Source organism: Apteryx rowi, unplaced genomic scaffold (assembly GCF_003343035.1).
Source record: "Apteryx rowi isolate R43461 unplaced genomic scaffold, aptRow1 scaffold_145, whole genome shotgun sequence".
Lineage (NCBI taxonomy): Eukaryota > Metazoa > Chordata > Aves > Apterygiformes > Apterygidae > Apteryx > Apteryx rowi.
This window is the reverse complement of record NW_020447697.1, coordinates 742,143-767,614: the sequence shown is the minus strand read 5'-3', so window position 1 is coordinate 767,614 and position 25,472 is coordinate 742,143. Positions and strand designations below refer to the sequence as shown.

General features: G+C 41.5%; 1 protein-coding gene across 2 annotated transcripts in view; it reads right to left on the bottom strand.

Moving 5' to 3' along the window:
* The window catches only part of GALNT13 (polypeptide N-acetylgalactosaminyltransferase 13), a 143,826-nt gene that overhangs the window by 37,245 nt on the left and 81,109 nt on the right, over nt 1-25,472 (bottom strand). For both annotated transcript variants that reach the window (XM_026058298.1, XM_026058297.1), the window contains exons 6-7: nt 22,016-22,133; nt 11,691-11,871 (exon numbers count right to left, since the gene is read on the bottom strand). In XM_026058298.1, the coding sequence (XP_025914083.1) occupies nt 11,691-11,871; nt 22,016-22,133 (299 nt within the window). The remainder of the gene's footprint in view (nt 1-11,690; nt 11,872-22,015; nt 22,134-25,472) is intronic.

The following is a 25,472-nucleotide window of genomic DNA, read 5'->3' as shown; positions in this document are numbered from 1 at the left end:
GGCTTTCTTTATCCCTAGCACGCTCGTTTTCTAGCCAGGGCGACCACAGGAACACCAGCACGACCCAGCAGCGCGTTGCAGCTTCGTCCGCAGGGCAGACCACCCCACCCTGACTCGCTGCCGAGGTCCTCCTTCGCGCGGGTACGCGAGAGCAGCCGTGCACATCCCGCTGCAGACCAACACCTAACGCCGCGGCTTGAACGAGTGCGGTCTGGAACCGCTGCACTCCCAGCTCTGGCAGTCCTGCAGCGCGGCAGGTCTGCACAGTTGAGCGAAGACTGAAAATGTTTATCGAGAGCCCTTACTTGCTAAATTGATACAGTCATTATCAACCTAATTACATAATTACACTTGAAAAAAGGATTGAACATCATCTGCTGAATAAATCTAAGTAAAACACAAGCACTTATCTTGCAATCCCAAATCAAAACTACGAAGTACTATATTTAAACTCTCAATAATGCCTTAAATAAAGTGCCCTAAAAATAATGCAACTTTGCGTTGTAGCCTAACTTTAATAGACCAGGTAGTACATTGGATTGAATATGAACTGATTAATAGGAAGATAAAGTAGTTTAGCAATGCAGTAAGTGTATAGAGAAACCAAACTATTATACACTTTATCCGTTTCAGCTGAGTGTGCAAATGCAGGCCTGTTGCCTGATTAGATACAGTATTTTAATACATAAATTGATATAACTGTCTACATTTTGGGAACATACAGGCCAAGTGGAGTGAGACATGCTGGAACAACATGAAAAAGATGGTGAATATTGCCGCTAGGGTTGGTAAGTTAGGTGACTGGGGCGGGCTGCAATGTGTGTATGTGCAGATCCACGTACGGGGATATGCATGAATGTATGCCTGTGTCGGAAAGAATGAAATAAAATACATGGTTTTGCATATGTGAGAGACAATTGTTGGTATAACAGCGAAGAACTGCCTGGAGTGTAATCCTGCACTGTTGGCTTCAATCAATCACACTGATAATTTAATGGATAATAATAATAATGAAAATATGAGAATTCTGCCTATTAAATGAACTAACAAATTCTAAAAAAATTATTAGCTTTTTTTATTGGTGATGCCAATTAAAAACTGATATGGATGATTAGAGAATTGGTAAAAAAAAAAATGAATAGGCAAAGCTTTGCTTCATAGTTTGGCATACATTTTATACACATTTTGCCTCACTGATATGAGGTCAGCCAGCCCGCTTTTAGGGTACTTTGCATTCCAAAGGAGACAGGAAAGAATATTTTAAAAGTGCAAGGATTTATACTGATTTAGTAGGAAAGTCTTCCCTGTCAGCTCAATTACCTGGCACCCTTTTAACCTTATCATAAATGAAAGAGGTTTCAGAATACCAGTGATGTCAATTGTAACATGGGCCTTATTCAGCAGCTCCTCTGTTTTTTAGAATAAATTAATAGATTTACTTTCTTTTCTAAGAAAGAGACTTCCTTTAATCCATTTGAAATGTATTTAGTGTTTCTGAAAATAATTATTTTAAACTCTCCTGAATTATTTGGCTTTTACGGTTTTAGGCTGTAATGACGCTGCAGACTCTGTTAGGTTCCCACCAAATAAAATTCAAAGCTGCTTTTCATATACAATACCTGCACCAAACCAAAAAGATAAGTGATCCTTATTAAAACTACAACGTGTGGTCTTAATATCAGCTGGCAAACCAATCCCAGTCTTAGCAAACACAACTTTCACACGCCAGCAGCGGCACCGAGACCCTTCTCTAGACATGCAGAGCAAATGCACCATTCACTGCGAAAGGCGCAGTGAAAATAAAACTGTGTTGTTTTCTCATACACCGGTGCCAAATGACGCAAATGAAATGTTTTTCTACAAGAATTGTTTCTCTAACTTTTTAGACAAGAAAATTTGGGATCATTCTTTCCGCGCTGTATGTCTTCCCTGAATAAAGAACTAAGCTCTGCCATCAGAGAGACCTGGAACCGGTAGGAATAGGCAGAAATGAGGAACCAGAAGATATTATTTAGCAGGTTTTGAGGAAAGGCTGGAGCTGCTAGAGGTGTCTCTGCAACAGATAACATTCCAGGTTTGTTTCTTGGTACTTACATAAATCCCTGCCTGGTTTTGTTGTCTGTACCTGCACAACATCAAAAACAGACAATCCTTCCTTACAACCACACAAAGAAAATACCAAGGATTTCTGTTCACTGGCTAGGGCTCTTCGGCAGCACAGTAACAGCACTGCAGACACGAATAACTCGTCCCCCGCTTCATACTTGCGAGCGACGGATGCAGCTAAAGAAAAGCAACCAACATGTTGACTTGCTGCTGAGTGACTGTGCCCGGGGAGCGGAAGCGGCCGAGGGCAACGGTGGCACTGCAGGACGAGACGCGGAGCAGCGCTCTTTGGGCAACAACTTCATTGCATTATTAGTTAAAGCAACAACACAGCAGTTAATGGAAACACTGCGTTTTTGAAGTATAAGTGTTAGATGATAGCATGCAGGAGCCTATTTTAACTGAACTGCCACTAAAGCAGAACTTCATACACACTGTCAACAAAAGCTTCCAGATGAACAAAAGATCGTTCCACGACAAACATTGCTTCTAGGGATGCCATCTTTCTGGAAGCAGTTGTTCAATTAAAAGCAAAGGGATGAAATATTATCTTATACAAAACTGTCTCACAGCTGAAAATAATTAACAAAAAAGCTCTCTTAATCGAATGGCCAGAATATCACCGGAAGGCATACCTTTGCACCGAAAATGATCCGTCGTGAAAAAAATTAATTTATTCTGTGCACGGAGACAAGGACCATTACATAAAATGGCAAGGGGTGCTGAAGCATCCCCCCGCAAGAGGCAGGTACGCCAGGATGACTCGGAGACCGAGAGAGACACGGTCACCTCCTCCCAGCTGCAGGGAGAAGCAACGCGCCCTCCGTCTTGTCCCTCCGGCCACCCGGAGGCCGTGATGTATAGGTATCCTCGCACATATGTGAAAAAGCGTACTGTGACAAATTTGGCCTCTCTTTTAAACCTGAATTAAATCTGTAAGGTTCTCCCTGGTATTTTTTTCTTAAATCTGTGTCAGATTTGTTAAAACCTCTGGCTCCCACGTCACCCGGCACATGGCACGGACGGCGAGGCAGCACCTTGGACCGCGGGGCGCAGGGGCAGCAGAAGGGAACAAACTCGTCCTCATGCACGCGCGACTTCCACGAAGACGAGGGACAGCAGCAATTTCAGATATGTCTAAGAGCAAAATAAACTGTAGATGGGCTCTTCTGAAGTGGCGTTAGAGTTCCACTTTTCAAGCAGACGGCCTCAAGAAAGCTATTCAAAACTTGATTAATCAAGACTTCTACCTCAGAATATAATTACTAGGTGTGCACCCTAATTATGCCGAGGGATATATTTAATGTAACGCCACTGTGGATAACCACTGGTTCCTCTTCCTCTTAGGACACAATCTAGGAGATCAGATGAATTGGATCCCAGAGGAGAACTGGGTAGATGAGTGTGCGCTGATAGATAATAGCTTCAGAGACCTAATTACTAAAATGCAACTTTCTTTGTTCTCTAGCAGAATTATCTAGAGATCTGTATTTTTCAGAATAATAAAGTAAAAGAAATCTGTGCCAGACAAAAGGATAAAAAAGAAGTTTAACAATATTGGTAACAATTTCTGACATTCAGCAATGACCTCTAAAAAAATCTAACTAACTTCAGAAAAATCAGAAAATACGAAGTAGACCTAGGAGTATTTAAATTATTTCCAGTGAGTGAAATGGGAACACGTGGCCTCAAAGTGACTTTCATGAATACAAAGCTACCAACGAATGGTGCCTCAGAAGACCACGACGGCATTGCAGGACGGGCGAGCAGAAGCCGAGTCAGCTGAGAACCAGCTTCGCAAGGAAAGGGAAGGAGCTCAGGGAGCAGCCGCACCAGGAGCAGCTGCCAAAGATCTTGTTTCTCTCCATTGAAAGACAGTATTTACTCAACACCATAACGACATTAAGCTTTGAATTGATTTTACAATATTTCAAAACCAGAGGGGGAAAAAAAAAAAGGGACAGATGATCATCTTGTCAGTTTTACCAACCAAAATAGGGAAACGACGCCAAGCTGTAGAAGCACTCCTAGGTACACCCCTAGCAAGGTCACGCGTTTTTTCTGAAAATCTGATCTTATATGTACAAGAAATTCAGAGTAGGAAGCCTACAGCAGCCTTAAAATGTGTGGTTTCTAACATTAAAATATTTCTGGAATTCATATGGTGTTTACTGTGCAGGACCTGCGCAGTCTCACGGGTCTGAGATGGATACTGCCAAGGAGGGAAAGCACCTACTAGGTAACGACACAATCATGAATAAAAACTTGTTTTACGTTTCACTAATTGTTTTGAACATCTCCCTACATATGGGTTATATGTAGCTTTTTATCAGAATTTTAAAGGTCTCTGTATATTTAGATGGAGAAATCCTAAAACCGATGCAAGACCAACACAAATAATTTGAGAAATTATGCATAAAATAAATCTGGAAACTATAAATAAACTGTAAATAGACAACTGCAAAATACTTCCAGCATGCAGTTATTATATAGAAAAGGAAAAAAGTTCACAGCTTGCTGCTTCAATCCTTATTCTGGCAAAATTTTCATCTAATTCAGGAGGATTACAGATCTACTCAGTGACCATGGGATAAATTTCACTCTTCTATTAAGGAAAAGAAATTACTCTTTTTGAATTTTGCATCGAAATCTTGTGCAAACATGCAAATGCATAACTGTAAGGAAGAAAGTGGGCATTTAGCAGTGCTAAACTTCTGCTAATTTGTGCTCATTTTAGAAGTGATAGGAGTTATGTTAAAATAATAAGAAAGATAGGTCACAAGTTAACAATAAATACAAGTGTAATGTTACTCACCCTAACTTTTCTAACAGAGTTTCATTAAAACTCATTGTGACAAAAAACAAGTAACATTTGTATTCTGCATTGGCTCTACAGCTGTACCTATAAATAATAATTGTAAGCAGATGACCTAGAAATTAGTTACTTGCATTGCAAAGCTGAGATTAGGAAAGGAAGAGCTGAAGTTCAGACATCAAGACCCACCATAAAGCTTGCACATGCCATTTCGCATGTAAAAGATCCTCTTGGCCACATCACCATAGCCAACACATTTGAAGGTGGGATACTCATCCCACAAGGAAGTTTGTCAGCAAGGAACATGAAAAAAATATATGATATTAAAGAGCAAATGTCATCAGCTAGAATAGAGGGGCAACTGGTAATTGGGGAGTACTGGTAATCAGGAAGGAGCTGATCTCCTGGGACAGTTTGCCAATCTACAACGTAATTTTAGAGAGCAGAGGTCTCCCAGTAATTCAGGAGATAGGCTATTCTCCCCACCTGGCCTGGAAGGCTGATGAAAAGGTGAGACTTGGTGATTTATGGCTTTATGAGGGTCTTTGCAGGTGATCATGCAAGAACTCTTCAAGGGAGGCCCTCGTATAATCCAAACGTGCTTCTGTACGAACGGCCAGAGCAATTTAAGTTGCAAATACAATCGTCCTCCTCCTCCCCCTGAAGTAGCAGAATTCACATGTCCTTACAGATGAGCAAGATAAGCCACTTTGGCTTCATCTAATTGAGTTCTTATTTTTATCGCTAGTAGCTGTATTCAGCAGTGGATGAAAATGTTCTCTTTCTTCAGTACAAACGCTTTCCAGCCCACAACCGGATTTTACCAATTTCTCCAATGTTTCATCAGGATAACTGAAGAAGAGAAGGTGGGTAACTGAAAAAGGAATAAAAGATGACAACGATCCTGCCTCGATGATGGCTCAAGAGCCATAACCACTTCTCACTTACCCTTAAGCATACCAAAACCGATCCCTCTCTCGTATGCGTGGATCAGACCATACGCGTCCCAAAGCAACGCGTGTCGCAGGCCGAGAGGTAAGAGGCGAGCAGGTCGTCAGCCCGTCCGCTGGCAAATGGGCCGGCTCCGAAGGGGAGAAAATCTCCTGGTGGACAGGGCAGCGAGCTCCTGCCTGACCCCTGCAGACACCCTGCTCCTGGCCCCTTACAGTCCCCTATCTAAAACCAAAACGCTGCAGGTTTTCTAATCTTCTGTCTTGCTAGCTTCACTTTTTTTTGCTGGTGGAAGCTACGTTTCTGAGCCACCTTGGAGTCATATCGGTGTGTGGAAAAGGACGAGCCCTGAGGCCACCGTGGGCTGCCAGCCCAAGGAACGGTCCCGCGGAGATGATGGCAGAGAAATGCCCTCTCCAGGCACATGGACAGAAAGGATTCCTCCACTAGCTGCTTTCCTTCTTGAAGAAATTACTGTGGAAAAGGGTATTTGCAATGCACGTTATCCTACTAGGTGACAGACTGCTGAAAACCGGTTCGTTAAAGATAGCCTTACATATATATCTACGCTGAGAAGCCAAAATTAAAATGGCTTAGAGCAAGAATTGATCTTTTCAATGGGAGAAGGGATGTCTTTTCATTTCTGAAATCCACTGATAAAATGCAGGCTAGAAATAATAGACATCCAAGTTAAAATGCTGCTGACAAAATCCTCCCCCGCTACTTGCCGAAACCTAGGAAATTGTAAAAGATAACTACAAAAATGACTATCCAAAGTGATTTCAGAAGCTTTTCTCTAATATAGTAGAAAACAAGTTACTGCTGCCCAAGAGGTAAGTTCTTACATGGGAACTTCAAAACACGTGTTCAGGCGACCCCCTACGCAGCAGGCGCTCGTCTGCAGTGGCTTCTGTCGCTAGAAACGCCTGCAGGTTTCAAAACTTTCAAACTGGGTATTCTCTACCTAGCTGAACAACGGGGTATCGGCCAGTTCAGAACACGACAGGACAATATTCACCATTTCTCCAAATTCAAGAAAGCATCTATTCCATACCTGGGCAAGAGATTTCCACGCCGAATTATACGCTGCTACAGCAACGACCATTTGGTAACTTCAGGCAAGTATCAGCAGGAAAAGGAATTAAGGACCTGACTTAAATCACGCAACATATTCATCATACCTGCTTTCAGAACTACATCATATTCAAAATATTGACATCTACAGATGTATCCTAAGACTGGAAATCAAGAATGCACAGCTCGCATGGCCTTCTTGCAATGTGTGCTCTGGCAGAAGGCAACAGGCACTCCATGTCTTCACTCAGTGCAGCCCTTTTGCAAGGAAATATTCTGAAAATCGTAACTGATATCTCAGTTTTTGACTGCCCCACACTTTTAACCCTTCAAAGTGAGGCAATTCAGCCATTTGGTTTTTACAAACGGTTTAAAATTTATATTTCTGGTAGTTCATATACCACTTGTTGTATCCCCTTACTCCCAGAATACAACACTTAGCTATTTTACCTTTACCTGAACAAAATAGTAAGAAGCACCTGTGAAGTTAGCTGTCATCTGAGGTTCTTGGCAGACCATACTAACTCCAAAAAACTCTATAAGCCACTAGATACTACAGTGCAGGTTCCTTCCATAACTTTTCTTCTTCTTCTTCTTTTTTTTTTTTTTTTTTTAAACAAGCGCAGTGCATTATCTTTCAGACAATATTTTATCAAAAACGAATACTTTAATCTTTTTTACATTCTGCTTAATTTGAAAAAGGGCAAATGTCATTCCCAACAGCACTGACTGACACAGGGTGGCACAAAGGGCTTGAGCACACCATGAAAGACACTATGCTTTCTTAATAAGGTCTATTATAAAAATGGCAAAAACCTCATTCACTTTAGTCAGTTGTATTTTCTTTTAAGTGGTTGGTTCCAAATTAATATATTGAATTGGAGGTCTGACATATCAAATTGTCAAAATAGCTGAACAGGAAAATTGAGGAATTGAGGGGGATTGCTCAGGCTTTTGGAGATGTGCTGGAGAAATAGTCAAGCCTGTCAAAGATAGGCATAAATCTGATATATTTTTACATGTCCTTTTTCTGTGTCCAGACTTAAACTGTTGCTCAGCACTAAAGTCCTCATTCCTGCAGTCCAGAATATCTGAGTAGAAATTCTGTGAAAACAAAGTATATAAAAAAATCAAGTAGGAGTCCTGCTGTAGTCAAAAGGATCCTTGCCTAGAAGATCCCAAAACAAAAAGAGAAGCAATGGAAGCCAAAAGGAGAGCAAAGAAAATGAAAGAAGATCTGATCCAGGATATGAAGTGTTGCGTTTAGGAATTTGAAAATTAAAACACGTCAAGTTTTGAAGTTTTTCTTAACTGAAATGCTGACACATTTTAGAAAACCACATAGCTGCAATTTCCTCTTACACTCTTCTTGAAACTGGAATTCTTTAATTATTCTACTGTATATATATCACTACTCTAGTCACTTACATTTTAATGCATTTTACCAGTAACTCGTTTAAAATGTATTCTATTTTAAATAGTCCTCAGAATGAAATTTTTAGAGCTTTAGCTCACGTAAATGCTTTAAAAGCAACTAACCCCTAATCAGCCTAGAAAACCTGCTGTCAAGACAGAATATAAAAGCCTGTGGAGTGGCAGTCCCCTAGGTTCAACGAACTGTTAATATTTGCAGCCTCATACCCATAAGAAAATGTATACTTTCAGGTAAATTATTAGAAATGCATTTAGCTCAACAAAAATGCAGTGGGAACTTAGTATTAAGGGACTGCTCAGAAAAAGAACTTAATAAAAGAGAACTGAATTTAAAAAATGGATACTCCCACATGACAGTATTTATGAATTGATCTCTATTGCATCTCACATTGATTTTAAATTCACTTGTAAATCTTATTAGACATCCATTTCTCAGCATTAGGCTTATTTTTTTCCATTTTTTTCCTTCCTCTTGCAGTAGAATAGAAACCAATTATGTTACAAACTGTCAGCCAAATTTTTCTGTCATGTGTCCTATTCCTTCACCTTTTTGGGGTAGATATAATTACCAGAGGGACACAATTCTGCCTATCTCACACACGGTTCAGTTCCACATTTAAGAGGATTCTGTGAATGCGACTCTATCCCACTGACGTTACGTGTATTTTTGCATTGCGTTGAAAGCAGGGCAGGGGAACTCCACCGGGCATTTCCCTACGGTGGGACACTCACGCGGGTGCCCGCTCAGTCAGTACTAAGAGTGACCTCTGCAAACAGAAAGGGGGGCAGAAACGAGGTCAGATCTTGCTCTACACTTGAAGCTACTGTTTTTTAATTTCCGAAATAAAACACCAGTAGCTTTAATAGCAGACCTAGTCCTGCAGAATAAGAGCATCTCCTTCCCGTGAAGACTCAGAAGAAACGTGGACAGCAGAAGACAGACAGGATCTGAAGATGTCGGTGACTTCTGGACACTCCACCCTGCCTTGTGGAAACCCTGCTGATTTACAGGGCTCGGTTTGTTTCTTTTTTTTTTTTCTCTTTTTTTCATTTGTTTCTTGCTTTCATCTTTTGGCTATATCTACATTTTACATACATCTCTATTTAGTGTGTATATAGATATATAGATATCTTTTTTTTTTATATACCATTAGCAGAGCATAGGCCTTTTTATACTTTTTTTTCAAGGTTTTGGCTTGGTAAGGGTTTTCCAGAGCAGCCTCAGAATATTTTATAAGCCCAAACCATGCCAGCCATAGGATACTTGCGACAGCCCAGTCAGAAACCAAGGATCTTCAGACAACCCAATTTATGATTACACGGTGGCACACGATTATTGAGGGAAATGTCCTGAACTCCTAGAAAACTGAAGCAGCAAAACAGCTGGTGGAAACAAGTAGGTTTCCAAGCTGAGTGAGCTCAGACAAAACGCTAGGAAACTGTGCTGGAGATGAGATGCAAACCTCATGCGGGTAATAACAGGGTCTGGATTTTAGTCCTTGGTGATAGTGAAAATTTACACTCACGGGTTCCGTTGCTATGGAATTTAAGTTGGAAAATATACAGGTGGAAGAAAGGGACGATGAGCCAAGGGCACACACTAAAGTAAGGACAATAGCTTACATAATCTATGACCACCATTTACCACAGTCATTTTAAGTAATAATTAATAAATACTATGAAAAATAACTGGCTTTCATATGTGAGGCCTTTATACATTCAAGCTTTTAAATGGAAATAATTTAGTTTTTATTTACTGTGTAATTTTAAAGTATTAGTAAAACTGTTGGAAGTAAAACAACTGCACAATGGTTTTCCAACTTTTACAAAAATCTTTAAATGGAAATAGCATTCTAAAGTATATTAACTTTAATTTTTCATTTATTTCAGCTAAATAAAATAAAGTTATTGGTGCTGATTCATTGAAAGAAAAGGTTTAGATCAGAAAGCCTGTTTTTAAGACACTAGCTATGACCAAGGAAAAGACTATTTGAAATACAGGTGCAAAATAGTCTTCACCAGAGAGCCAGCTCGCAGTTATACACTCTTATTTTTTCTGATCATGGCCACAAGTTAAAGTTTTTGATTCTTGTCTTTGATCCAGAAAAAAAAAGTTTTCAAAGTTTTCATTTAAAACACTAAATTTGGTAAAAACTGATTTCCTCCAAGTCTAATTTTTCAAATGATCAGATGAATTTTAAACGACAGAAATAAGAACATGAAAACTGTCAACTAAGAGACTTCAGAGTGGTTATTATTATTCTAAAGAAGAAGAATTATTTAAGAGCTGCATGAAGTAAACTGATGCCTAAATAAAAGAGAAAACAAAAGTCAAAGTAAAATGTTATGGAACTTCTTCACTCTTCACACAAACCAAGCGACGGCTCCACGTGGTGCACGGCGAACGCTGTGGGTACGAAGCCGCGTACAAAGTTGGGCAGGACGCATCCTTCTCTGATGCAGAGCTCGCAGCGGCACAGACTCTAATAAAACCTTGATATCCCACTCCCTATTTATTGCATCTACTCCACTTACCTCTCTCATTTGGAGGACATAATTGCCTTTAGATAAAAACATCGCCAGTCTTAATACTTCTACAATAGGTTACTGCATGAAAATATTTACCCACAACACAACCCTTAACGATGTTGTAACATCAGGAATATCATCTCTTTTATCACATGCAAGCATACAGTTTTTGTATGTGCTATGTGTGCTGTACTGAAACGTAAAAGAAAACCACCACAAGGAAGAAAAATCGGGATGTTTAAAACACAATGTTTTTACTCAGGACTGATATTTAGCAAACGCAAGACAGAAGAAATTGGGAAAGATACTTCATGGCACTTGGATTCTTTTGCTCTAAAAGGCCATTGCCGTTCAAGCTGCACCCTAGAGCATTTCTGCTGTCCCGCTCACTAGCACCTTCTGAAGGGACCTTCAAAGAGCATGACAGCAAAGGGAGAATCTGGCCAAATTGTTTCTTAGACTAAATAGAGGGCAAAAAGCTTTCCCACTTGTTTGAAAACTAACACGATGAGAATCATGTTCTTAAAAAAAACAAACCCTTGTGATCTTCAGAAGAGAGGGAGCCTTAAGTGGTATTTTTACCTTGGGAAAATAACATAGAAGGCTTTGACACATGGAAGGACATCCTCTTGAATCTTGGAAGCACCTTTGCTGCTATGTCTCAGCTTACAGCACATATACAGGCACTCACCCATACACTCACATATGCGTACCTTACATTTACACTCTCCTTTTTTCAGACAGCTTTACATATCATTATGATCAGAAAATAATTTATTACCTGGGGATATTATATAGAAGAAGTCTTTGAACTCATCCATCCAGACCTCTGCCAGTCTCCTGTTGTTCTTATTGATGACGTGTCCTGTGCCACCAGGGAAAGTGTACGGTGTTGCCTTGCGAAATACATGGCCAACGTGCGAGCACGTCACAATCTCAAGGGAGCCGCCACACTGCCAAATCTAAAATTAAAATATGCAGAAAATGTTGAGAAAGACAAAAACAAAACACGCAAAGATTAGAGCAGGAAGGACTCTGTCTGATAGGCTGATTAGCAGATATCTCCTGATTTATTTCCCCAGGTCAAAAGCCAACAGGGAATTTCAAGCAAAAGTTTAAGGCAAACAGTAAGGGTACAATTCTTGATAGTAAATGAAAGAGCACAGACTTTAATTACAGTGTGAAAGCTTGTGTGAATGGTATACTTGGTTATATGACCTTACAACATAAACATACACAAACTACTTCTTCCTCCACAATCTTAGAAAGATGTAATCCTGTAATGGACTGTTAAGTGTAGGATATCAATTCTATCCATGTATTTGAATTTTCCAGGAATTCATAATATTTAAAGAAATTGAGAAGTACATTTACTGGGTTTTTTGTGTGTGTTTTTTTTAATCAGAATCATGTTTATGGCCATTCTGAGCAAGGTGCAGCAGACCTAGGTTAATATTACAAATAGAAACAGAAAGATGCAGAAAATGCAGCACAGGTACCTTGAACATCATAGAACTACAGAAGTGAAACACAAATGCAAAATGTTTGTCCTCTGGTTCATATGCTAGGTGAGTAGCATGGTCTACTAAAAAAGAAGTTTTACACAAAGAAGAGAATTTGATGCACTTCTCCCAGTTGCAAATTCTCCCTTACCACTATTGGAATCAAAAAGCACACTCCAAGGAAGCTCAATGTCTTCAGTATAACTGCATTAGTATAAGCAATTATATAATCTCAAATTTTAATATCCTGTTGTTTAATGAAGTAACAGCGAGATTTTTCTGTTAGATCACTGCAATCTTGATACGATATACACCAGCTCCTGCAGCGTATGCTGTTCTGCAATCTCCTCTCTTTCTAGGCTCTGAACAGTACTAAAGAAAGAGTTCCTCCCTTCCAGGACTACTTCTAGAAATGCCAATGAGGACAAATTAAGTCACTTGCTCCTAGCAATCCATTTAAAATGTTATTAATTTTAAGGCAAGGGTCTAGGCATGTAGGCCTCAGCTCACCCCACAGAGCTTTAGATGCTTGAGATACCAGTGGAAAGACCCTAGTTGCTCTAGTGGCTCCTGCAGAGTCAATGAAGATAATTTCCATCAGAAGCAGACTACCAGATAGCCTGAATCAAGTTGTGGAGAAACCTAATACTCCGGTCTTTCGTTAGGCAAAACAGGCAGAAAATCACACTCTGCTACACTCAAACATCGGGTGCAAGGATTCAGCCGATTCAGGGATCTGCACTTAAAGTTGCGACAAAGGCTGCCGAGAGGCTGAGGCTCCTGGTGTGCAGACCCGGAGGCATAACAGGCAGCTGGGTCTTGATTTGTACTACAGGGACAAATGAAGGTTTCCATGGGATGCCTACAGGGTTATGGAGCTCTGCTGTTCTGCCGGATAACGTAAATTCTTTGGGATTCATTCTTCACTGACGTTTGCTGGCATCAGCAAAGGTATCACCAACTGTCCTGCTCCTTATTTAGGCTCATCCTACCCTTTGCTTTGGTCTTCCTTCTAAGTGGACAGCAGGACTAACGTATACAACACATCCTACTAATAAGAAATACAGTAGAAGAACCACTTGGTATCTTAAACTTGAATACTGTCACAGTGTTTTAAGTAGAACTCCTTGAAAAACACATACCAGTTGCCATAGTAACTTAATGCAGATTTTATTTAATTAGGGATAAACCCTTTTATATAATTTCATTAGTATGCTAATTGATGTGCTCTGTTGGGATAAGCAATGACAACATCAAAATATTCTTGTGTTTAGCATCTTGTGCTTTGCAGTTCAGTGACAACCAGTCAGTTCAGGTGAAACTTCTAGTTGATGGATGCCAAGGAACACGTTTGTACTAAAATGGGAATAGATATTAAAACTTGAGATATACATTACTGCACGGACTTGCAAAGCAACACGGGAGTCACTCGCCACACAGGGCAGAGAAGAGCACAGAACGATATCAGATGCGCTCTACCCTCTGTCCCTGCTTCAGGATCAACGTTCCCTAGACGGCCGCCGCTTCCCCCCCCGACCACCCCCGCGGGGAGGAAATTCCACCCACAGAAGCACTTTTTAAAACGTGCGTTCCTGTACATCTCTTTAAAGCACATTTTTGTCTGCCCTTGGCACAATCTGCTATTACACTTGTCAAAGGAATGCAGATGAACCTGCATTCTGCTGGGAAGAAAGGGATTTTTCCTTTCAATATTAAAAAAAAATTGTTCTTGAATACTCACTGGTAAAATGACTACTTTCAAAAGTTCATAAAATTGTAAAAGATTATTGAATTGTATAGATTTGTTCATGATACAGACAAGATATAACACAGTAATACATCTGATCACTCTTCACTGCAAGTACAGTGAATACTGAATTTGTCTCTGATACTTTGATATTAAACAGGTATTTGTAGAAAACGTATCTCAATTCAGATATTCAAAATCTGCCAGTAGCTTTTTACTGACACTTTGACTGTTCCATGTAACACACAAAGGCTTTTGGACAGAAACTGCTATTAAATTTCATTCTAGTCTTTTTTCCTGTTAAGATTCATTGTATTTTTTTTTATTCCAGCAAAATTTCTTCAGAAACAAATTACTTGATCCTTTCAAGGAATTATATCCTATCTTTTCTCTAACGTGCCTAGATTTTTTTAAACATGGCAATGATTTTATGAATTACTGCTTTATTAGAGTGCTTCTAGTTATCTTAGTTATCTTTTCTTGGAAAATTAAAACCACATCATTTCATTAACTTTAATATGGAGTGAGAATAAAAATACTGTGTACCACAATACCTCTTTTACAAGTTCTTTTCTACTGGAAACATAAAATAAGTTGCAAGAGGTGGCTTTCAGAGTTCCCTGCCATTTTCAGGCTAATTAAGGAGCCTCCTCGGGTACGGGCCAAGCGGAGAAGTCGCGGGCGGCTCCGCGCTAGCACCAAGGGGAAGCCGCTCTCACACCCAGGGCAGCGACAACCGCACTTCGCTTCGCACAGCGTGGACAGCCCCCCCCAGCCCCAGGCTACGCGGGGTTTAGTGCTACCCTAACTGACTACGCTAGTGAGCGAACAAAAATCCAGGGGAAAAGGCTGCTTCTCGTCATCCGTGCGCCGAGCTGCCCTTTGGTACGGGTACCTGGACTCTGCTCTGACCCCCGCGTCTCGTGCCGGGACAGCAATGTCGTCAACACCGCTCGAATTTACTGACCTTCCACCCATGATAATACACTTAGAAGCCCTTACGGCTACTAAAAGCATCAGGAGACTGAAACCAGACAGAATGCAAATATTCTGGTACAAGATTGCTGTATCTCATTAAAAAAAAAAGCTTTAACTCTAATTTTCACACTGGATTATTCATAAACAAGTTATTGTCACATCATAATTTTTAAGGTTGAAGGTATATTCCTTCCCTTCTCCCCTGATGTTCATCCCTTCTCCTTCCACCTGAATGAATTCACAAAAATCAGATATTCTTAAAACCTCAGTATTAAATCAAGCAACCAAAGTTTTGCTAGTTTCCACTTGAGGGGAAAAAAAAAAATCCTGGCAGTTCTTCTCTGCCCCTCCTTGAGCTTGAGCACATCCCTCCTGAATGCAGGTGACCATGCTTCTACACAACAGCCCACCAAGATAAGGTCTCACCATCGCCTGCCGCCGCAGACGCTGCTCGTCCTGATGCACCTTATATTTGCGTTTGCCTCAGCCCGGCTGCCGCGCTTTCATGGCTTTTAGTCATTCCGTGGTCACCCAGAACAAGCCGCGGCTCTTAAACGATACGCGTCTGAACCACGCAGTGCTAGATCACCTCACCTGCATCAGGCTGAACCGCTGCAAGGGGCTGCAGGTTAACGCTAGCTCCTGCTGGAGGAGGGAGCAAGCCACAGTGGTCTTGGTCTACGGTCTACGGCGGGACTTTACCTTCAGAGCCTCGGCACCCTGGAGCACCCAGCCCTGCCCCGGGGCTGCGGGATCCTTGAGGAGTCATCGCCACAGCCCACTTGCGAGCTATACCCTCAGCTTTTATTCCCCTGCACTTTCCAAGGAATAGACTTGCAGCTCTCATCCATTCTGCTCTGATGCTCAGAGTCAGAAAATTCAAACCTCCTTAAAAACTCAAGGTTCTTCCCTCCACCAGAACTGCTCAGCTCTTGCCTTACAGCTGATGTCTCCATCGCTGGTTCCTTGCTCTAAGACCTTTCATTCTGCTCTGCTGAACCACTATCCCATGAGTGTTGCTTAAGTTCCCCAACTTATTCAGATGCTTCAAATCCTTCTCTGCATTGATTAGCTCTTCCAGCTCAGCAGATTCTAGCAGCTTATTTTCATCCACCTTTGCTATTCATTGAGTAAAGCTCCACCAGAGCTTTGCTTAGCCCACTGGGAAGACTGTTCCCTCTCCATCATTTTTGAACACTAAGTCAAAGTCAGTTCCCACAAAACTCAGCACCTGCCAATTGGAAATCTTTAAGGTTAACAATAATAATAAATTGTATAGAAGTAAAAATAAAACAACACCAAGGCTTTACTATGAATTCCAAAACAAGTAGAAAAACCACACCTCCAGCAGAGCTGATGCATGCTTATTTTTGGTGGCCGCAGTACTTATCAACCGTCTACATCCAGAAGCGGAACCTGGTGCACACAGCTTGTCCCTCCTAGGTCCTTCTAACCTACTCAGAACAGACCCCATCGTTCGAGCCCACTTTTTCCCCACGCTTTCCGCTCCTTGCTGCCACCCTGCCGCTATTACCCTGCGCGCTCGCAGCGGGGCTGAGGGCAGCATCCCCGGGTACGGGGCTGCCGCACCGCTCTGCCGCCGTTACCATGGATACCTGGAGCCGGCTGTTGGATAAAAACGCGGTACGTGCGCTGTGCGATGTACGCGACGTCTGGGGTAAGGCAGGCACAGGCGGTGCGAGGCCGAGCACCCATCTGTCGAGACAGCTACCGTACGAATTAACCTTTATAAAGCAGAGCTTTAGCAGTAGCACATCTGCATTATTGGTTATTGCCTCACTCTTGGAGTTTGATTTCCGTGCAAGTTCCCTCCATGGCAAAACAAGGAAAGCTAATTCCACATGAAATATACTATTCTTGAAAGTTTCAGGTTAAAACAAAACTAAAATTTTAGGTTAAAGAGATACAAACAGCAAAAGCAAATGTTTTAGATGTTAATAATTTTATGTACTTCATTTTAGAAAATAATTTTTTTTTCTTCTGAGTGTGCATATTGATGGTGCTACTAGATTAAACACCTATCACGTGTATAGGCACAGGTTAGAGCTACAGTAAAAAATTCCCAAAGATTGCTGCAATCAGAAAGTTACACTAGTTAAAATTCTTGGCTGTTATGCAGCCAAGTAATATCTAGGAAAAAAAAAAAAGAAAACTCTAAAACCAGTATAATAGATCTCTATAACGAAATTAAATGAACTGGTGTATACTGAATATTTTTCTCTATACAAACATGAAAATTTTAAATATTAAAAAAAATTAATGCAGTCCAAAGAAAGGGGAAAATGTGGTATGCCTTAAATTTAAGCATACAAACCTATTCTGAGTACAATTTGCAAGCAAACTGTGCTCTTAAATTTAGTCAATACAGTCAAGCATCTAAAGAGTATTGAAAAACAGAGGTAGATTTTCAGTCTGAGTGTTTGGCAGGTGGTTAGGGATTTATACAGCCAAAATTCTGCTTACGAACACCCCAAATCATTTTCAACGTCATGACGTACTTCTGAAAATAAATCTTGTGCGCGAGCAGCCTTCCCCGCCTCGCTAAGCGTTGCGCTGGGTTGTACTGCTACGTCCATCCTCACACAGCGCTGGTCTTCTAGGCGTGTAGATCAGTGACTGTGCTAAAACTGTTTACTTAAGCATTTTTAAATGCTCTATTACACCTACAATTTTGCAGCTGAAAATTGAGACCACACATAAAGTCAGGCCAGAAATTTGCTATTAATAAGTGTGTATGTGGGAAAGCTTCCTCCATACCACTCGGCCTCCCCGGCAGCAGCGGCCGCGGGGGCCACGCAGCACGCGGCTGCGCTTCGGCTCTGCCTTGTCTCCTCGCCACGAGAGCCCGTTCTGCTGCTCAACACGGAGCTGGCATAACTTGCTTGTCCTTCACAGACAGGATGAGTTTTTCTAAAGATAGGACACCACATTAAATTGCATCAATGAATTAAGCAGCTTTGTCCCTTACTTACTATCTGAGCTCTTACAGCAGTCAAAACGAATTTCAGAGCCCCCGAAAGGCACGTTAGTATGCCGACTAACTAGGGAATACATAGGGAAACACTGGCATACTCGTCTACGCTTCCAGCATCAGCCGTAAAACCAAGACTAAACAGCACCTGATTCTTGTTAGAGTACGCACCGACTTTCTCTAGCCTTGTTTTGTCCATTTTTCTAAAGAACAATCTTTTTTTTTCTGATTGACAGATGATATTTAACACCTTGTCCAAAGTTACATGAGCTCCTTTCCCCACATCAAGCGCTCAGGGAACTCTCTGATTGGGGGGAAAAAAGCACTTAGAGAATTTAACAGAGGGTGAAAAATGTTTAAAGAATTCTATAAAGTTTAAGGCTTTTAAATCTCTCCTAAAGTAATTTTCTAGCATGGTTAAAACCCTGGAGAACGACTCCTGCGGTTGTCCACCGAGCTGGGCGACAGCAGCATTTGCAGAGATCTTTCTCAGCAGAACAACCTTGAACGTGAGGAACCTTCCATGCAAAGAGACTGAAAGATCTTTACAAAGAAAGTAAACAATATATCTGAACTTTGCACCTAAACACACAACACTTTATAGGACTCAGCTGTTGGTTAGATTCAGTACTCAAGGTTGCTCAACAGAGGCGTTTCAGAAGATGCAATTTCCAGCCGATATTTTTTTCCATGACTAGGGCATGTTAGAAGTATAGCAATGGCAAAAAAGGAAGGCCCCAAAGGGACACAGGGATTGGTATTAAATTTTTACAGAGTCAGATCTGGTTGATCAATGAAGATTCACCAGTTGGGTTCCCCGGTGTTGAGCAAGGTGTGAGCTTGCTACGCCGCTCTGGGTAAAAGCTAGCAGCATCAGTAAGCTTCAGCAGGGCTAATAAAAAAATAATGAAAGCTTTGTAGAAGCACTGTATTCCTGTGGGGGGTTTTTAAATAGAAAAACGTGAATTTTTAAAAAAATATTTTAAAAAAACTTTTTCATTTGATGTATTTTTAAATTGTGAAACCTTGGGTATTTTATTGATCAATCTTACTCAGCATGTTTGACTTTGTGTTTGGTTTTCTTTAAATACTAAGGCCCTAAACACTAAGAAATAGCATAGCATAGATGCTTTCCATTTCCATGGTAATCTCCCTGTGCTGAAAACATATCATTTTATTTCTATTCTTGATACCATGCCCTCTTATTAAGTCTGATGCGTGCTTTTCAAGCTGGTAATGTTTCTTGAAGCTTAAGTGGGAAAATCTTCTGAAGTAAGACATAAAATGATGTTTTCTAATGTGAAGCCCAAAGAGTTCATCAGAAAATTCATAAGCTTTCCAACCCCCTCTGCCCACCCTAGCTTTAATGAGTTAAGGAAGAACAACTGCAAAGCTGCTTGTTGCAAATGCAGCTTTTAGCACAGATACTTTCTACTGAGAACATTGCTGTTATTGATCTTGGTCTTCTCACGTATTCTGGACAGACACTTTTAACGCGAAGTTGGAATTCACATCTCACGAAAACATTCTCACAAATCTACACGCATCAAGCCAGTCGCTGGCCTCGGGTTGCTCTTCCTCGCCTCAGCACCGGATAGCGTCCAAATACAAACTGAATCAAGCAGTGATCACCCGGGGGGGGGGGGGAAAGAAAAACACCAATTATAGCAGTTATATATGGAAACAGAGCCGGAGAAGTCATATCAGACACAGAGGTGTGAAACCCCCCGTGCAAGGTGCCGTGTTTTGCTGCTGGCTTCTGCAGAGCCACTGACTACACCAAGCCTCCCGCCAGCATGAATGAGGAGCTGGGCGAAGGGTGCTGCAGCCCCCACGGGGCCGCGGCTCGGGTTTCCCTCGAAAGAACCCTTTCCCTCGAGCCATTCCCTCGAAAAGCCATAAGTAACTGAAGCGGTACTGCCGCCCGTGCTAGTCCCTGCTGACCGTGCTCAAGCCTTCTGCTGGCCACCACGATACTCGGCCACTTCCTAGGCGGCTTGGAGCAGCCACAGTAAAACAGAGCAGGATGATGACAAGAGAACTCCATCAGGTAACTAAACTTCTCAGAAAAGGTTTCCAAAACACATTAGCATTATTCAAGCAAGAGTATGCATTAGGAATGTCCTATTTGGGCTATTTCATTAGCATATGCTTCAAGCTAAATACATGCTCACATGCTGCTGTCAGCAGAAAATCAAATGCTTCCAGCCATAAAGAATATATTATGCACAAGAGTGGGAAAATAGCATGGAAATGTAAATTATTTTATTTTGTTGCATTTACAGAGCCTGACTGAAAAATTATCAATGTTTGCATCTTTGTTAAAAAAATATAGTCACTGCCAATAGGAGCCCATAAAGAATAAGTCTCCATATTCTCCATTATGCACTCTTAATAAAAATCTCTTTGTCTGTCCCCTTGTATTAGGGTTATTTTTTTTTACAGAATAAAATGTCTATGATGAAGACCCAGCATTTTTCCAAAAAGAGCATTACATATATGAGCCTCTTCAGTATGAGCATGGGACTTTTCCAAAGGAATGGCCCCAAACTGGTGCTGCAAAAGGCCTTCTGTAAGCAACAACCACCTACTGCCTCGAGATTCCCTCCGTCAGGCTTTAATGGGCACCAACAGCTCTGACTTTAAAATTTCAGTGAACTCGATGAACTGCACTTATTGGAAATCACAAACCTTACTCTGATACTCAGAGAAAAGTGAACAGCACTAATATGCAGATTTAACCTAAGATACACACATATTTAGTACTTTAAAACACTGCTATTCCCTCTCTGGTTCATGGATCACTTCTAAAGATATGAAAAACAAACCTAATGTCAACAGGTTTAAGTTAAAAACGAGCTCCTACAGGGGGGCCTATATACATTCAATGCATACTTTTAGGGGTCTATAAATCTAAAAATATGGAAATCCACTGATTTAAAACATTAGCACTCAGAAAAGGTATCTCTACCCTTCTGCTTTACTGGAAGGCGAATGATGTAAAGTTTACAGAAAATGGCCTGAAAATCCTTCCAAATTCTCAGTTGATTTCCTCTAGAAATATCTGCTTGACATCTTCAAGGTAGCTTTTGTCAATAGAAAACAGGCCACCAACCCCAACCCTGAAAACAAAAGAGAAAAAAAAGAAGAAAAGAAGGATATAACCATAATGTTGTATAGGAATTAGATGGGTATACCAGGTTTTATTTTGCATACTTACTTAACATGCAAAAATAGTGATACATCAGAGATGTTTATGTCATTTTCAACATCCTTTCTAATAATTTGCTTATTAAAGTCTCAATTTTCCAATTTTCATTTGTGCCAAAAGGATGTTTAATAAATAAATTCATTTCCCTCAAAGAGATTTTATTCTTGTCATAGGCAAATTACCCATCACTGACAGAAATAAAGCCACTTTTCTGCAGGATGTGAAGTTCCTCTGAGAGCTTGGCTCTCATATATAAAAAAGAATATAAATTCCAGCTAGAACTTGCAAATTCATGATAACATATAATTTGAAAGCTTCTTTTAAAACACACATTTGGATTTTTTATACTATACACATTTATACCTTATTTATGTCAGTTAGCATTTGTTAATACAAATCCTAACTCTCAGGGAAAGCCTTGTTTTTATACAAAAAGATATTACTAAAATATATATTACCTCAAAATGTAGCGTAAAAATTTCCAAACAGTAATGCAATTTTTCATGCAGTCAAAAATGACCAAAATACTACAATGAGGCATCCCCAAGCACCTTGAGAATTTAAATTAACCCACAACTTGCATGATAGCTAAAACAGAAGTGCTCTATCTACAGCGTAGGAACTGTTACAGCATAACTGTGTTGGATGACAGAAAATGAAGGAAAACGGCAATTACCCTAAAAGACATTTCAAGATTCTCGCCACCCCAGATATCCATTCCTGCATCGTAAGTTCCTATCTCTTCAAAGTAGTTTCTGTCAATAGAAAATAGGCCACCAGCCATAGTAGGGGTCCTAGTTGAAAACAAACAGAAAAAAAAAGAGGAAAAGAAAGGAAAAGAAAAAATACCTTTTGAAAGACACTGCGGATTTATTAAGTGATACTACAGTACATATCTCCTCAGACATTTTGACTATAAATATATCCTACGTACAGTAACTTAAATACAAAAATACTAACAGCACGGTTTCAAGTGCGGACTTTTGTGCGTTTGTCTTGGAGGCAAAGCTCCCACTGAAGCCAATGAGCGTCTTGCCTACGAGAGGACTACTCCAGGGTTGCTTCCTACGTGCAAATCACATTTCAATAGATTATTGCAGCAGCATTGTAATGGCAAAGAAGTGGATGGAATTTTGGCCTTCGGCATGCGGAACAGCAGTTTAAATCCAATCTGAAATGCTTAGCAAAGAGAGTTTAATGCCGTAGCTTTGCCTTAGAGGGAGACGTAATGTGCATAAAATTACCAGGCATAATCTCTCTTAACAGGATTATAAATCCTTACAACAGGCAAATCCAGTCAGAGTGCAACTTCTCCTCGTGTAAAGATGTCCCATTTCCCTGGAAATAGCTGCTCTATTTTTTTTTTTTTAGCATTTAACTCTACATTAAATGAAAAATGCTTATCTGAGTTAACAGGGACACAGCCTCGAGTTACTGCCCTAATTCTGGGCTAACAGAACCTCAGCTTTGAACTGCTTTCGGAGACGACTATATACTCTTAAAGCTGTAGGTCTCTTCCAGGACACGTGTCGCCATAAACACCCGCCGCCGCTCAGTGGAAAGGGCCGCTCGGGGCACAGATTTAAGGCAAAACTCGTGCCACCACGAGGACCTCCAGGCACGCTTTCCAGCCGTACGCTTTCACGCGTCGAAATACCTGCGCGCGAAGCGTCGCCGTCCAAACAACAGTCGCGCGTCCACGCTCGGCTCTAAAAACACCTACAAAGCGAGTGAGAGCTGCTCTTTAAAACGGACACCCGTCGCGAAGCGTATGAGCACGCACGCGCACAAACACGCGCCCGCAGCCGGCACCCAAAACGAAGCGTCCCGGCACAAAAATGAGCCTGCTCATTCTATTAATCTACGGATATTTGTTATTCAGTATTTCAGGCTGTCGTTTCCTCCTGAAGCACTGGCCAGACCTGCCTCCCTGAGCCAGCGGGAAGCGCCAGCGCTTCCGCCAGCCTGAAGCTCAGCGTCCGCGAGAGCTCCCGCGTTCGGAGACGGCCCGACGCCAGCGGGAACATACACGATGCTCCCAGCGCTCTTCAGGAAAGCAAGCCAGCCCAACAGTAAAGGTTCACGTGTAATTTAGGAAAATGAATTTAATTAAAAAAAAAAAAAAGGGAAAATGGTTTGCACTATTTCACAAACACGGAAATGCTTGCGTAGAACAGGGGCTGAGGGACCCTTTCTGCCGCCAGTTTTGCACCAGCGCCGATCCACCATCCCGGGGTGCTGTGCTTGTGCATGTAACCCATGCACCACCCTGGCTTCGTGCCGGAAAAGCCGGAAAAGAGGCTTCATGAGCGCTCCCACCAGCAGCAGAACCTGAACCGCTTGGAAATTCCTCAGATCTTCCATGCACGTATAGCTTTACACATGTATTATAGGTAACATTAGGTAATGCACACAGCTATGCATACACCCCATAATTCTATTGCCCGGTGTTGTTTAGTGTGGGTGTCGCACACACCACACACACGCGCGTGCACAAGCCTAGGTACTTGCACGGGGTGCAGAGCCAGTGCTACGTAGCAGCACCGAACTCCTCCAGTACCGGCATCAAACACAGCGCTGGCAGTAAGGCGCTCGCTCTTATTAGCATACTCAGCAAATCATGGTAATTTGTGCATCGCATAATTATTTCCTCTTCTGCCGGGGCATACTTTCATTACTGCCATAAAAACGCACGGTTTAACAAAGAAATGATATCGGTCCCTGAGCTGACCACCACTTCACGTCTGTTTTTCTCCCTGTGCTTTCAGCACTGTAAGCCCCGCTAATTAAATGCCTGTCATCTGGATCTAGCTAAGCCTTCCGCGGTCTCAAAGCCGCTTTACTGCCCTCAGTCTTGCTGGGTTTCCGCCAAACGCCGCCGCTGGCCCTCCCAGCCGTCGCGGGAAGCGTGACGGCGAGCGGAGCAGATGGGGAGGGTTGGGCGGCTGCGACCCTCCGCCTCGCCGCACGCTGTCGTGAAAGTTCAACACCGTCACGTACAGGGAGAACAGGAAAAAGCCAACCGGAATTTTTTTTTTTTAATGGAACTAGTTGGAGCCAAATGATTACCAGTGCGAAATATTAATTTAATGGAAATTTATATTATTGACTACTTAGAAACTTTATAAATCTATGCAAAATTACTTAAAATGCATCAGGTTAACACCTGCCTAGCACTGCGTGAGCACAGAGCAGCTCTCAGCCGCTAATCTCGGCGAGACGAGAAGCGCCGCTGCAAAACCACCCGCACGGCTCTGCTAGCAGCACAAGCCCTCGCCTCCTGGCATTTGTCCTCCCTCTTCCTCCTTTCCCATGGTCTTCCTGGGGGATGGTGCTGTTTGCTTGAATTGTACAAAAATTTCCATCCTTCCAAAGATTCAGTGTTAACTAAAACAATTTCTGAATGATTCAACCGAATTTGCACTGAGGGTTGGATTCTCTTGAAATGCCATCAACAAATGTTTATGAAAAACAAACACTGTTTTCCTAATAAGTTGCTAATTGAAATTGAAAGTGCTGACTTTCATGCTGCAAAACGCAGCTAACTGTACACCAGTATCTGACAGTGATTCTTAAATAAATGTAACACAGCAGCCAGAACTAGTCTCCGCTATATGAATTTGATGTGTTACATAAACAGATCTGCATAGTTCTAACTGTAAAAAGAGATGAAACATTAATATTAGAAAGAATAAGGATTTCTTCTCTTTTTCCTCAGCTTTATGTCTAGTACTGATATTTTGCCTCCTTGGAGTCATATCAGCAACTCAGGTAATAGGCTGTGATTAACTCCACTCACCATTCAAACCTAATTTTAATTTTGTTCTAGAGATAATGTCTGCTTTTCATTTCTGCAATTATTGGCAGCCGGCAAGATACTCATTCCTGTACCTGCATCTTTAAATTGCTGTAAAAGGAACAGAATATCATAAAGGTACTTAAAAAAAACCCAACTTCGCTCCATTCCAATGGCTCAACAGGCTGTGTGTGGGATGGACGGAGACGAGAGCATTCCATGACTTAGACCCCAATGGATGTCCCAGGCCACACAGGTTGGACCCGCAATGGATGGAGATGAGAGCATGCCATGACTTAGACCCCCAGCGGTGTCCCAGACCACACAGGTTGGACCC